The sequence below is a fragment of the Bos grunniens genome, chromosome 21, assembly GCF_055505025.1.
Source record: "Bos grunniens cultivar Pamir isolate PY7600 chromosome 21, Bosgru_T2T1.0, whole genome shotgun sequence".
NCBI classification, from domain to species: Eukaryota; Metazoa; Chordata; class Mammalia; order Artiodactyla; family Bovidae; genus Bos; species Bos grunniens.
The window spans coordinates 12,295,715-12,311,780 of record NC_141185.1 but is presented as its reverse complement, the minus strand read 5'-3'; the positions used below and the strand labels follow the sequence as shown (position 1 = coordinate 12,311,780).

Genomic DNA, 16,066 nt, shown 5'->3' with positions numbered 1-16,066 from the left:
TGTGGTGAGCCAGGCTGCTGTTTGTTGCAGTGCACGGCTTTCTCATGTTGGTGGCCTCTCTTGTTGCGGGCACAGGCTTGAGTGTAGGCTCAGTAGTTGTGGCACACAGGCTTAGCCACTCCATGACACGTGAGATCATCCTGGGCCAGGGATCGAACCTGTGTCCCCTGAATTGGCAGACAGAGTCTTAACCACTAGACCACCAGGGAAGTCCAAAACTTAGCATTTCAGTCATTTTTCAACTGTAGTATTCAGTTGCAGTAAGTATATTCACATTCTTATGTAACCATCACCACTTTCATCTCTAAAACTTTTTCATCATCCTAAACTGAAACTCTATTAAATAGTAAAGGAGTGTGGAATTTTTGTTTGTAGGTTTTTTTTTTCCCAATCCTTTCCTTTTTTTGGTTTCAAGTGGAGACTTGAGTTAATCATTCAATTTACTTCATATCATATTATCATCATTGGCATTTTTCATGTTTCTTTGCTACTCCTAACTGCTGTGTTATATACCATGATGTATATTTCTCATGAGTTAACTATCCATTCCCTCAGTAATGGACACTCATATTGCTCCCGACTCCTCACCCTTTCACACAGATCAGCAGTAACCATTCTGTACAGTCAAGTGTTAGTTGCTCAGTTGTGTCCAACTCTGCAACCCCATGGACTGTAGCCCACCAGGCTCCTCTGTCCATGGAATTCTCCAGGCAAGAATACTGGAGTGGGTAGCCATTCCCTTCCCGACCCAGGGATCGAACTGGGGTCTCCTGCATTGCAGGCAGATTCTTTACTGTCTGAGCCATCAGGGAAACCCCAACCATTCTGTACATGCAGCCTTATTCAACAATGTGAGAATTCTTTTGGGATATGGATCCAGGAGCAGAATTAATAGACCATCGATGTACATGGACTTCCCGGGGTGGCTCAGAAGGTAAAGAATCTGTCTGCAATGCAGGAGACCCAGGCTCAATGCCTGGGCATCCCTCAGATGCTCTGGAGAAGGGAATGGCTACCCATTCCAGTAGTGTTTCCTGGAGAATCCCATGGACAGAGGAATCTGGAGGGCTCTAGTCCATGGGTCACAAAGAGTCAGACATGACTGAGTGCCTTTCACACTTTAGGTGTATATATATGCCTAATTTGACCAGTGCTACAAATCTAAATTTCCAAAATGGCTGCCCTAATCTGCAAAGAGTGTAGAACTTGGGGCTAGAGAGAAATGGATATGAATTTCAGCTCTGCCACTGTTATTAAAACTGTTACGGCCTTAAGCATCCTTGCTTCTTTGCTCATTGTAATAGATTTTTTGGGGGAAGACTAGAGACAACATACTGAAAATCACCTTCATCAGTGCCTGTCGCATGGAAAGAACTCATGATCATAGCTGTTACCATTTAGCTCAAACAGATCGTTGATATAGTGAACACGGAGAAGCAATGTGGGAGCAATTTGCATGTCTCCTGCTGGTGCTGATAACTAGATGAATCATCACTAATACTCACCTGTCTGTGATAGAGACAGAAGATGCCACTTCAGATAGCAAACTTCACTACCCTTCCTCCCTCACTTCTCTCTTTCTATGTTCACATTATGTATATTTATTTTCAAACTATAAGCAAAAAAATTAAAATGTAAATCTCCAGGAAACCCATCACAAAATCAGTTACTGACATTTTGGTATATGTTGATGGCTCTAGGTTTACATACATTCCTATATACACGCATACATACATAGGTATGTACATGTATGGTTAGCTTTCAGTTTACCATCTGTGTGATAAGTAGGATAAAAATCTAGGCTGCCCTCCCCTAGCACATTCTGTAACTCATGTTTCAAGGTCATTAGTAGTGGCAGTGTTAGTTACTAAGTCATGTCTGACTCTTTGTGACCCCATGGACTGTAGCCTGTTGGGTTCCTTGTCCATGAAATTCTCCAGGTAAGAATACTAGAGAGGCTAGCCATTCCCTTCTCCAAGGGAACTTCCCAATCCAAGGATTGAGCCCAGGTCTCCTGCTTCGCAGGCAGATTCTTTACCATGTGAGCTACAGAGAAGCTCTAATAAAAGCTGTGTGCTTTTTCCTGCTTCTGAATACATGTTGCTGTATTGCTCTTGTCCTCAACTATGTGTATATGTGCACATATTTTTTATAATAATGGGATCATTTATACATACTGATATATATATATATATGTGCCTGAATGTGTGCATGTATATGCATATATATGTATATACATACTTATGTCTGGGCTTCCCTGGTGGCTCAGTTGGTAAAGAATCTCCTGCAATGCAGGAGACCTGGGTTTGATCCCTGGGTCAAAAAGATCCCCTGGAGAAGGAAATTGCAACCCACTCCAGTATACTTGCCTGGGAAGTTCCATGTCTCTTTTAAGCCTAAAATTTGTTATGAAGCTCATATCATGTAAATAAATTTGTACGGTATTCCATTTAATGTCTATAGAGTATTCTGTTGTTATATAAACAATCTTTTGTTTTACTAATTCCATATTGTTGAATATGGAGGTCATTTGCAATTTGGAGTGGCTATAATGCTGGGTATCTTTATGCATACATCTGGAAATGCCTGTCTGATTTATTTCCTTAGGATATGTTTAATTGCTATTTAAAGGCTATGTGCTTTTTCCTGCTTCTGAATACATGTTGCTAAACTGCTCTCCTGAAAAATTTGAGAAATACTCTAGCCAGTGGTGTCTGAGAATGCCTGTTTCCTCACATAATTACCAACTCTACATGCTTTCATTGATTCTAGGTAATAGTTTAATATGACTTCCCAGGTGGCCTAGTGGTAAAGAATCCACCTGTGCGCTGGGTTGGGAAGATCCCCTGCAGGAGAGCACGGCAACCTGCTCCAGTATTCTTGCCTGGAAAATCCCATGGATGGAGGAGCCTGACTGGCTACAGTTCATGGACTGTCAAAGAGTTGGACACGACTGAAGCGACTTAGCATGCACACAACATAGGACATTTTCAAAGAGGAAGTTTATTTTCAGCATATAATTAAGTAGATAAATAATTAGACAATTAAGTAGATAAAATGAAGTTACAAGTTTTTAAATTTCTTGTGAGGTTGGACTTTTGTCCCTTTATGGGTACTGGCCATTATTAATAGTATTTTGTGAGATACATGGTAAATATTTTGCTCATGTTTTGATGGTTCAGTTTTCCTTTTGGCTTATAAATGTTCTTTGTAGTTGTCTTTTCTTCAGTTGTTACCTTTCTTTCCTGTTTCAGGTCATGGACTATAACATTAATTTGGGAAAACACCTTCTTCCCTTGGTGGTTCAGGTGCTCAAATACTGCTCTTGTCCTCAACTCCGGCATTATTTCCAACAGCCACCTCGTTGTTCCCTCTGGTCTCTAAAGCCTCACATCCGGCAGATGTGGCTGAAGGCCTTGCTTGTCATTCTTTACAAGGTGAGTTGCTGTAGTCAATCTTTTTTTGGGTGGAACAATTCTTTTAGAGAGAACATTTAAGAGATCTAAGCTCAAAATTTTGTAAGATAGTAATTTGACCTTCAGTAATTTGACCTTCGGAAGATTCACGATATACAATTAGTATTCAGAAGTGAAGAACTTTTGGAAGGAAAATAGAAATGTAGACCATGCCAGTATATACTCTAAAACGTTTAAAGCCAAATACGATGAACATGGATCCATAATCTCTGTCTATGCTCAGAACCTCATATTTTATCTATGTATTAAGTACTACATCAGAAAACAAGAAAACTATTTAAAATTGTACTCCTACATTATGTTTATGCCAGCTCATTTTCTTAAAATAAATTAAAACTTACAAACTGGCATGCATTGCCATCCATAATTTGGTGGAAGAGGGTGGGGATACAATCCCTTGTTCAAATAAGACCATGGTAAGAATTGACGTTTCTGCTTACCCAGAAGAGACTGAGAAAAATAGCTAGCAAGATCAAGTGGAAAAACTTACCCTTGAAAATAACTGTTTATATTTTTCTCCCTCCATTTCATTGAGCAGTATCCATACCGAGACTGTGATATCAGCAAGGTCCTTCTGCATCTGATTCACATAACAGTCAATACACTCAATGCACAGTATCATAGCTGCAAGCCCCATGCCACGGCAGGACCTCTGTACAGTGACAACAGTAACATAAGCAGATACAGCGAAAAGGAAAAAGGTACTTTACATATCTCAATCCTATCCCAAACTCAGCTTGCATACGTAATACATTTCTGGACAATGTTTTCCTTAGACCGTAGAGGAGCACCCCAGGTACTATTCTGGAGTTAAAAAAAAAAATGACCTACTGCTTCATTAATTCTCCACATTTCCCATGAATGTTGTTGCTTTCCTTTTTTTAAAATGAGCACTCAAGAGAAATAATCGATATGCTTCTAAATCTCCTTTCATGAGAAATCATGTTTTGCAAAAAAAAAAAAAAAAAGAAAAATTGTCTGCTGTCTGGTTAAGGAGACTTTGTAAGCCTTTTCCTTCATGTTGGAAACATCTTGCTTTGGGCTGTGGAATGATTCTTGGTTGGTACTCAGTGGTGCCATGATCCTGTCCAACTCTGGTTTGCTTCTGACCTTGAGATGAGATTTGAATGGAGTCTAAATGTGTTGAAGTGGTCTTTCTTAGCCTCCTTATTCAATAAGAATTAAAGGCAAATGAAATCAAATATTTTGCATAGGTTTAAATTATTTCTAGTATCAATACTTTTTTGTATTGATAGCTTTTCTACAAAGGAGGCAGCAGAATGAAACTTTAGCTAGAGTAAACTTCCAGCCTGGATATTTTCAGGTGAGAACTGCAGAGCCAAGATGTGTGTTTTTTGTGTCTGTTTCAGGGTGACTAGACTCATGAACGATGACATCATCTCATCCAGTCCTGCGAGAAAGCCAAGTGCCCCATGACTCTTAGTAGTGTTCATAGATTCCTTTTTGGTAGAACTGCTCTGCAGATGTCTGAATAGGATGGATTGGAGCCAGTGTTCTATTGTTCATTTATTACCAAAAAGTTCAAGACTCTAGGTTGGCCAGAGATGGGACTGAGAGAAAGTTCTTTAAGTTCTGATACCATTCAGATCCTTCCTGAAGAATATCTTGTCTACCATCTTAGGTCCTAGTTTCTGGGAAATTGGACAGACTCAGTTAAACTATAAATGTCATCAGTGTGGGCTCAGTACCTGGACCAATCCCAGATGAACATTTCTGGGTGAGAGGAGCCATGCTGAAGTCTTCCTGTCACTCTCATTCAATTCATTTTGAGAATTATCATTGATACAAAGTTATGTAAGGGAAGTTGCATAACTCTTGCTCCAAAAAAGCTGTATTTTTCAAAGGAGAGTATTTTAAAAAACGAAATAAATAAAACAGAATGTTGTATTGACAGGCTTCCTCATCATTGCAGAAGTTCACTGGGAGTTTTGTATCCATTTTGATCATTAACGCTTATTTTTTTTTTTTCATTTGACCCAAAAGATTATTTTGATTACTTTGTCCAGCATCTGCTGTTCAAATTTCATTTACTTATAGAATCTTGTGTTTTAAGACAGAATCGGTCCTTAAAACTTAACTCTAAGCTTGTACTCCCCTTATACTCAGAGAATTAAATAATCACAATCACACCTGAACCTCATTTTCTCATACATGTAGATGTAAATATAGGCCAAACACCGTGATTTCAATGATGTTGAACTTGAATAGTAGGTTAATTCCATTCCCTGTGGTGTTAACGCGTTTTTGCAGCCTTTTCTCTTGCTATTTTGTACATGGCTTTGACCTTTTCAAAGGATGAAAGAAGAAAATTTATTAAGGGAATTTTGTGGGTTGCAATATAACAACATTTTCCTCATTAATGTGTTTTGGGGTTTCTCTTTGATTTAAAAGTGGCCAAAAGCGGGTAGAAAAGGACACAGATACAAGCTTGCTAGGACTCCAAGTGACCAGTTTGTTTATGGAGCCTCAGGACCGTAACAGTCAAAGATTCTTTCTGGGATTCATAAAAGCGCCCACGGCAAACTCGAGAAGAGTCTTACTTTAGTGGGGAGATGTTATTTTCTGTTTTCTTTTTCCTTTGTTTACTCTTTCAGTCCATAATCATTTGTGGAGCTTTTGAGATGACCAGCGGCTTTTCTAAGCTTTTTCTGTGTGTCATGTGTTTCATTTTCAAGTGTAGAGTACAGTATTTTGCATTCACAAAGTATAAGGTGCATGTACTGTTAGGCTGTGTCTATGCCAGTTCTCAGATCCCAGGAAGGCATGTATTTGTGGAAGGGGCAAGATCTACTCATTGTGTTTAATTTTCTTTTGCCAAATTAGCCTGAAAATTCACCCAAAGCAGGCACGTTTCAGGAGTGTCCCAGATTCCTGACATGTATTGGTTATCTGGTTGTTAAGTGCATTGAAAAAGCTCCCCATGAAGGCTCTATCGGAATATTGAGATGCCTCTTTTGAAAATGCTGCCCTTTGTGACATGGAAATTGAGGGGCAAACTTATAACAGTTTGTTCTGCTCAACTTCTGAATAATTTGACACCTGAATTAAATGCCCAGCTGGGCTAGACTTGGGCTGGTGTAGGAACCACCCCAGACTGTGTTCCATGATGCTTTCGTTGAAATGCTTGTGTAGACACAGCCTAAGAGAGAATAACCTCTTAAGTGTAATTTTGACTTTCTCTCCCCAATTAGAAGAAGATAGTGTTTTTGATGAATCTGATATTCATGATACACCTACTGGACCCTGCAATAAAGAGTCTCAAACTTTTTTTGCAAGATTGAAAAGGATAGGCGGCAGCAAAATGGTGAAATATCAGCCGGTTGAGATGAATGTTCAGAGAAGTATGAATTTTTTCCTCTTAGTAATTTTATGCAGAAATGTTGTACTCTACCATTTGTTTGGGGTGAAATCTTAATTTTATTATGTTACTACACATTTTAATACTGTTGATTTTATATATATGTATGCATAACCAGTATATATATATACACACTTATATATATACGTGAATTGACAGATACATCATTAACGTCATGATTGTCTTAGAGGGCCATTGCTTGATTTGATTTGTTGCGAAATGTTTGCTTCCCTTCCACACAATTTGAATACAGTTTTCTAGACTGACCTCAGCCAAAAGCGATCCCCTCTCCAGCACACAAATGAATAGAGCTGAGGGATTATCCTGAAGCCTGATTTTGGAAATAAGATCTTAAACTGCCATTTGGGGGTTCTCTCATTCCAAAGTTTTCTGGTTTTTGAAATTAGAATGAACCTGATGAAAACTTGGCCAGAAAGTCAGTTTTCCCTTTTGGTGGAGCTGGGGTTCTGATTATTATTGATGCCAATTGTATGCCCAAGTATGAGGGGAAAAGAAAGTTGAAATCTCCAAGTAAAATAGTACTAGCTTTTTCTGTTTTAATCAGGTGAAATAGAGCTTGCTGAATATAGAGACACGAGTGCATTACAAGACAACATCCTACACTGTGTGAGAGAAGAAAGCATTCAGAAAAAAAAGCTGCGCTCTCTAAAACAAAAATCTCTTGATATAGGAAATGCAGACTCCCTCTTATTTACGTTAGACGAGCACCGTAGGAAGTCCTGCATAGACCGCTGTGACATAGACAAGCCTTCTGCCCACGCTGCTTATTTTATGCAAAGACAGCACGACCACGGACGATCTAGACAGAATTCTGCCACGAGGCCCGACAGTGCCGACATCCCCGAGAACCTAGCTATGGAAGGTTTCCAAGAATCTCGGAGGCCGGTGATACCAGAAGTTAGGTTAAATTGCATGGAGGCATTTGAGGTGAAAGTTGATTCCCCAATAAAGCCTGCCCCCAAAGAGGATTTAGATCTGATTGACTTGTCCTCAGATTCAACATCTGGGCCTGAGAAACGCTCTATGCTCTCAACGTCGGATAGCGACTCTCTTGTGTTTGAACCTCTTCCCCCTCTGCGAATAGTAGAGAGTGATGAAGAGGAGACCATGGACCAAGGGAATGAGGGTGCCTCTGGTCAGAATGCTGCCTCTTCTCCCTCTGTCCCCAGACACCCCTCTGTCCTCAGCCTCAGTACAACGCCCCTCGTGCAAGTAAGCGTGGAGGATTGTTCCAAAGACTTTTCTTCTAAGGACTCAGGAAATAACCAGTCCGCGGGTGACAAGGACGCCTCTCTCATAGCTCTGGAAGACCCCACAGACTCTGAAGAGTTAGTCAAGTCTGAGGAGCTGCAAGAGTTTTCCTGTGGCAGCCCACTCACGCTGAAGCAAAAACGAGACCTCCTTCAGAAGTCATTTGCCCTCCCCGAGACGTCTCTGGATGATAACGCTGAGCCCAGCACTGAGGAGGAGAAGCCTGGTGGGCTGATGCCAAGTTCAGGGGCAAAAACTGTCCTCCTCAAGGTCCCTGAAGATTCGGAGAACCCAATGGAGGGTGAGAAGCCCGACGCCATCGCTGAATCAGACACAGAACAGAACCCCGAGAGGAAGGCAGAGGAGGAGGGAGCTGAGGAGTCGGAATTTAAGATTCAGATTGTCCCCCGGCAGAGGAAACAGAGGAAGATTGCGGTCAGTGCCATCCAGAGAGAGTACCTTGACATTTCCTTCAACATTCTAGACAAACTGGGTGATCAGAAAGATCCAGGTGAGCTCCTCCTTCTTTCTCCCAGCCTATGTTCAAGTGTGTGCTTCTTACTTGTGAGGGTCTTGGCACTGAGTATGCATCAGACTCTCAGCCTTAAAATGTCAGGGGATGACGGTATCATTGCTTCATTATCACTCTGAACCCTTCCTGCTTACTGCAGTGTGTTAGATTCAGATGTGGTTCTGTTGGCTCCATAAATGTTTTGATATTGGTTGTTCCTCAACTCTACAATTAATTGTTGATCACCCTTGACAACAAGAGGCAATGAATTAATATTCATTAATATTAATGAATTAATATCAAGACATTCCAAATACCATTTTTGTTTTCCTCAAACAACAAAAGGCATTAATTGAACTCTTTTTGCTTTCTTTATTTCCTTGCTATATACTTCAGTGAATTATGATACAGACCAAAGGAGGAACAAACAGGAAGGGGTAAAATAAAGTAAAGAGTACTTGGGATGATTGAGAACTGATTGTATAATCATTTAGGGTCTATAGCTGATTACATATTCTAACCAAATATCAGCAGCCTGGCATGGTGTACCCTTGGGAACCAAAATGAGCCCAGTTACATCCCAGTCTAATCCACGGTCACCAATTGATGGTGAAGCTGCCAGAGAACAAGAACTTCCTGCCTCAAATGCCATGACTTGTGTTTCCTTGGAGGCACTGATTCTAAGAGGGATTAACTTGAAAAAGTGACAAGCTGCTAGTCCACCTCATCCTAAAACACAGTCCTCTGCTCTGTTATCATAATACTGATCAGAATGTTTCTTAATTTCTCAGCTCATATCTTCAAAAAAAAATAGAATGGGAATCTTCAGAAAAAATAGGAATCAGGCTGGGATGATTATTTTAGTAGATTCATAGACTGAAAGACATTGGGCGCTGACAAAACTCTTGGGGACTTCTCATCACCCCACATTTCCTACAAGAGGACACTGACACTGAGGAGGTGATATGCCCTGCTCTGGGTCATACATCACTTCTCTCTCTACTCCACAGTAAAAGCAGCTCCCAAGAGAGTAGGCTCGGCCTTTTTATTTGCTCCAGGCATTTCCGGAGGTTTCCAGCAGTTCTCTGCCTCATAAGGCAGAGCTGTGTAATCTCAAAGGTGCCCTGTAAAAATCTGTTGAATGAACATGAATGTAGTTGGAAAAGGTCATGCTCCAGTAAGGCAGCAGGGGAAGATAAAGATTCTCATGATAACAAGAAAGTTTAAGAGTGTTGCTAAGGAAACTGGGACACCTTTTTATTATTTGGAGCCAAGAAAATTTTTGCATGTAGATGGAGGAAAGCATTGACCTATTATAGAAACTATGGAGGTCTATAGAGGGATATATAAGGAACCTTATAATCTCAGAGAAGGCAATGGCAACCCACTCCAGTACTCTTGCCTGGAAAATCCCATGGACGGAGGAGCCTGGTGGGCTGCCGTCTATGGGGTCACACAGAGTTGGACACGACTGAAGCGACTTAGCAGCAGTAGCAGCAGCAGCATAAGGTCTATGAGGGCATGGCAACCCACTCCAGTATTTTTGCCTGGAGAATCCCCAAGGACAGAGGAGCCTGGCGGGCTACAGTCCGTGGGGTCTCAAAGAGTTGGACACAACTGAGTGATTAAACACATAAGGTCTATAGATGGGTATATAAGAAACCATTTAAGGTCTATAGGGTGGGTATATAAGCAACTATATGAGGTCTCCCCGGTGGGTGTATATGATATATAGGTTGTATATAGGTTGCCTTATGTGTGTTTGTATATGTCTGTGTGTTGCCTTCTTTATTCATCCTTAGGTCAGATTGTTCCCCAGGCTGCCAGGGAGGAGATTGGTATTATATTAATATATTTGTCACCAGAATAAGAAGGAAAGTATCTGACAATTACGATGACATGTGTTTAGAGTTTTCATAGTATAGATTATACTATCATAATAATTTTATATCTGTATAGTGTCGCACGTGCCACAGACATACAGATCACCCCTTCCTTGCTGGGGGTTGGAAGGAGGCTCACGCGCTCAGAGTAAGACTCAGGCTCCCCCAGACCGTCTTGCGGCTATCAGTGGTAGCAAGGGAGACCAGACTCCACAGCCTTCCCGTTGCAAATCCCCTTGAGGCTATGGTTCTCATGGCATTGTGTACTTTCCGTCTCTTCGTGTCAGTCCCTGCAAGAAGCCCCAGATCTCCCTTTTTCTCTCTCACTCCAGTTTCCACGAGGCCTTGCGCATGTCCTGTCCAGCACCTTTCTCCCATCTTATCCCAGCTCCTGAAACTTTTCCTCCATCAGAAATGCATCGTGCTTCATGAGCAAAATCCATTGTATGCTCTCTCCACTGTTTCCTTTACCTTCCTAGTCAAATGAAAGTCCAGCTCTTCCCTGAAGATACTATGTCCTTAGGCTAGGGCCAAGGTGTGGACACCTTCCTTGCTCATCGTTTCCCCTTTCAGACTATTTCCACGGGGTCTCTAAAAACACTCAGCTCTGAATCTTACATTATTTACCCCTGACTTTCTCATTGATTGACAATTTTAACACTGGGCTCATTTTCACTCTTTCCTAAACTCTTCCTGTCTTAATTCTTGTTGATTTCAGTATTAGTACAGATACTACAGAGTCTTAGTACAGTGTCTGCTGCCACTCTGGCTTCTCAGCTCCTTGAATTCATCTTCTCCAGAGACTGTTTTTCATCTCCCACTGTTGCTCATTTACTCATTCCCATGATCATATCACGGAACTTGTTATTATCAGTCGCTGCAGACTGTCCATGATGTCAGTCCAATGTCTCCCGTTCTCTGATTGTCATTTCCTCTCTCTGGATAGCACTGTATCGATCCTATTACCTTTCACTATCCCTCCCCTACTTCATGTCTTTTCTTCTCGAGTTGATTATTATAATCCCTTCCTGCCTCCATCATCCCTGACCTTTGCTTTTTTCAGACTTGCTTGGCTAAACACAACCCTTGTCAAATCTGTCTTTCCATCTACCAGCACCTATCAGATGAGTGTGACTGGAGAAAAGCATGGAACAGTATTGACTGATCTCATTTTAAATTCATGACTACAAGCATCAACTAGGTCCTTCAAGCTGCTCGGCAATCGCACCGTGTATCCCCCGTCCATTTGCCTTTCCATCCTCCTGACTATTTCATAGCTACTTTTCCTTTCAAGCTTTCGATGTCTCTTCCTATGACCTAATCAGGAGAGATTTCCACATCTTCCTCCGCCATTATCTGCCTCCCTTCTGTCGTCTGCACTCATACACCTGGCCTTCCTAGCTATAGGTGAACTGTGTTTCGGTCTGAAGTCAGCCTTTCCGCGTGTGGACGCAATTCCATCTCTCTTACTTACTCAAGAACGTAGGCCTGGAAAGTCTCCCCTGTTGCTCTTCCCCTAATTTTTTCTAAGATACATTTGACTTGAGAATTACAAACACCATTTAATTTATCTCTCTTAATAAAAACTCCTGATCCCAGTTCTCCCAATTGTTATTTCATTTTGCTTTCTCCCTTTTAGCAAAACTTTCCCCCTCTTTTTTACTGAAGTAAAATTGATACACAATATTATATTAATTTCAGGTGTACAACATAGCAATTTGACATTTACACAGTACTTTACAAAATGATCACCATGATAAGTTTAGTTACCATCTGTCACCATTTACAGTAAAACAATATTGTTGACTATATTCCCTATTCTGTATATTATCCAGTAACTCATTTTATCACTGAAGTCTGTGCCTCTTAATCCTCTTTACTTATTTTGTCCATACCTCCAACCCCTCCTCTCTGGCAACCACCAGTTTGTTCCCTGTATCTGTGAACCTGTTTCTGTTTTATTTGTTCATTTGTTTTGTTTTTAAGAGTCCATATACAGGTAAAATCATATAGTATTTGTCTTTCTCTGTCTGATTTACTTCACTTAGCATAATACTCTCTGAGTCAGCGAGAGTGAAAGTTGCTCAGTCGTGTCCGACTCTTTGCAACCCCATGGACTGTAGCCCTCCAGGCGCCTCTGTCCATGGAATTCTTCAGGCAAGAATACTGGAGTGCATTGCCATTTATTTCTCCAGGGGATCTGCCCCACCCAGGGATTGAACCCCAGTCTCCTGCATTGTAGGCAGACTGTTTACTATCTGAGCCCCCAGGGAAGTCCCATAATACCCTCTAGGTTTTAGCAATACTTTTAAAGGAGTTATCTATAATATCACTATCTCCAGTTTAATTCCTACGAAGCTTCCAGAGTTCAGTCACATGTCACTTGTCAAGGTCGCCTGTGGCCTCCACTGCTAAATCCAATGGTCGGTTCTTAGATTTTAACTTCTGACTCAGTAGTTCACAAAGTTTCTCACGCTCATTTCACTTGGCTTTTGGATACACATTCTCTTGGTTTTCTGCATATTCAGTGGTCGTTCCTTCTCAATCTGTTTTTTCGATTCCTCCTTATCACCCTGATGAGGGAATCGCCTAGGGTCTTTGTCCTTGGTCCTTTTCTCAGTTCTGTCTACACTGGTATTGGTGATCTCATCTAGTGGTGGCAATCTCATCTAGTCTTATGGTTTTCCATATTTTCTGTATGCTGAGACAACTCCATTAGATACCTGCTGCTGGAATAACGCTGCGCAACAAATAATCATACAAATACCGGCAACATTTAACAATAAGCATTTCTTCAATTCAAGGATCAGCTAACCTAAGCTGGACTGGGTGGCCAGCCTCCTCCTGGGACCCTTGAAGGCTGAAAATATTTTTCTTATGGTAATGCAAGAGGCTTGAGAGCAAGCCCAATTGCATAAGAGCTCTCTAAACCTTTGATTGTATTATCCCTGCACACATTCCATGAGTCAAAGAAAATCATCTGGAAGGACCAAAGTCAAGAGGAGAAATATATTCTGCCTCTTCAATGAGAGGAACTTCTAAGTTACAGGGCAGAGGTCATTGACTCAGAGAAGAGTGAAGAATTGGGGCCGTATCTGCCAAATATTGCATGAGACATACTCATACTCAAAAACTGATCTAAAATTAAATTTTAACTGGGTGTCCTCTCTTATCTGGCCACCTTAATCTACCTTGTAAAGTCTACCCAGAATCTAGCCCTTTCTCACTGTCTCCCCTGCTTCCGCCTTGGTCTGAGCCAGTAGCATCTCTTATCAGGATCAATTGCTATAGCTTCCTAACTGGGCTCCTGCCTTCTTCCCTTATTTCCTTCGTATCTTCTCAACACAGCAACCACAGCGATCCTTAAAAACATGAAATCTCATGTTTTCACTCTGTTTTTGCAGAGTAAAAAGTAATTTTTTTACCTTTACTCTGCTTAAAATCCTCCATTGGCTCTCATTTCTATCATAGTAGAAGTCCTTTAAATGGCTGGAATCTTGTGTGCCTAATTCTCATTAGTTCTCTGACTTCATTTTTGCATGATTCTCTCCATATTTCTTCTATTCAGCCCCAGTGGCTCCTGCCATTTATTGAACATTCCTTTTATTTTGCTGTGTGTGTATGTGCTCAATTGTGTCCAAATCTTTGTGAGCCCATGGACTGTAGCCTGCCAGGCTCCTCTGTGCATGGAATTTTCCAGGCAAGAATACTTGAGTGGGTTGCCATTTCCTTCTCCAGGGGATCTTCCTGATCCAGGGATTGAATCCGTATCTCTTATATCTTTGCATCAGCAGGCAGGTTCTTCACCCCTGTGCCACCTGGGAAGCTACTCTTACTATTATTATTTATGGCATGGTAGCAGCAAATATCGGAGAAGGCAATGGCACCCCACTCCAGTACTCCTGCCTGGAAAATCCCATGGATGGAGGAGCCTGGAAGGCTGCAGTCCATGGGGTCACTGAGGGTCAGACATGACTGAGCAACTTCACTTTCACTTTTCACTTTCATGCACTGGAGAAGGAAATGGCAACCCATTCCAGTGTTCTTGCTTGGAGAATCCCAGGGACGGGGGAGCCTGGTGGGCTGCCGTCTATGGGGTCACACAGAGTCGGACACGACTGAAGCGACTTAGCAGCAGCAGCAGCAGCAAATATAAAACAGAGATAAATAAAAGTAAGAGAGGTAATTGTGCTTGTTTTTAACTAGTGGTTTGTGGAGAATACCTAGGAGAAAAACCATAACCTAATCTTCAATATCTTAATGACTAAGGAATTTAAAATGAGTAGTAATTTTATACTTTATTAGGAGAGTTTGGGAAACATTGTAACAATTATACTTTTTTGTTATCAAGAAATTTCTTATCTGACAATCATATCTATTCAGAAAGACCTCTGAGAATGAAAAATAGAGGTTCCTAAATCAATGCTTAAAAGCCTTTCTCCTCAGCCCCCACCTAGGATGTATTTTACTTTCATTTCCGACAGTTTAATACTCACCCAATTGAACAGCGTCTGCATGCTTACATTGTATGTGTGTGTGAATGTATGGTGACTTGCTCTGGGGCAAGAACAAACAATTGATAATATATTGCAGAGGAGGAGACAGTTGTCATGAAGCTTATGAATTTGAGGTCTTTTAGGGTGGACATGTTGTAATCATGGAAACCCTAGTGGTAATTCCAGACTGCTCATTGAGTTCAATATATAAAGAGTATTGCTTAAGATGGCAAGGAGGCTTATAAAGAATTTTAGGCATTTGCTGTCAAAAGCTATTGAACTTTTCAAAAACTCAAAGAATCATCTTCGCCTAGAATAATGTGGGGCAGCTTGTTTCTCATTATGCACAGATGAAAAAGACAGTATTATTTTGCAGAAAATATTTCAGGTTAGATGCATTTGTCAACAGCAGAAACAAATGATGCAGTCTGTTTCTTGCTCAACTAGTAAAATAGAATATAATAAAATTTTATTTTATTTGCTAACAAAATAGAAAAATCTGAGTTACTAGTAAGTAACTATTCCGACTTAGGTACAGTCCCTGTTCCTAAATTATGGTTTAGCAGAGGTTATGGACAGGTAGACACTTGCATTTTAGTGTGTTAATTTTGGTAAAGGTTAGGACAGGGTACTCTGGGATTACATAAGAGGGTCACATGATCCAGTTTTTTGTTTGAATGTGGGGGTGGGGATCCTGGTTGCCCTTTTGGAGGAGGAATTACTGTACAAATTGAGATGTAAGTGATAAGTAGGAAACTGCCAGACGAAGGTGAAGCGGTAGCATGAAACAGGTGGATTGCCTGTAAGTGTCTTTGGGATTTGTATGAAAAGAAATCCAGTTCTTGAAAGGTGCAGGAATATGTGATGTGAGCGTGCCAAGCCCTAGCTTTGTGACAGTGCTGTTGTTAATCTCTGAGAGGCGTATTGACACATGCAGAGTGTAACGTGGAAACGACTCTCCGTGGAACTTTGAAGCCAGTGTGTATGAGGTTCCAGAAAAATCATCAGTAGGGCCAGAAAGTGTGTAATGATTTCAGTGGGAGTATTGG

The 16,066-nt window shown here is 41.1% G+C and overlaps 1 protein-coding gene across 7 annotated transcripts in view; it reads left to right on the top strand.

The window, feature by feature from the left end:
- UNC79 (unc-79 subunit of NALCN channel complex) overlaps positions 1-16,066 on the top strand; it is a 277,121-nt gene that overhangs the window by 184,650 nt on the left and 76,405 nt on the right. For all 7 annotated transcript variants that reach the window (XM_086363153.1, XM_086363156.1, XM_086363150.1 and 4 more), the window contains 4 exons: positions 3,255-3,437; positions 4,015-4,177; positions 6,689-6,838; positions 7,421-8,638. In XM_086363153.1, coding sequence (XP_086219279.1) covers positions 3,255-3,437; positions 4,015-4,177; positions 6,689-6,838; positions 7,421-8,638 — 1,714 coding nt within the window. The remainder of the gene's footprint in view (positions 1-3,254; positions 3,438-4,014; positions 4,178-6,688; positions 6,839-7,420; positions 8,639-16,066) is intronic.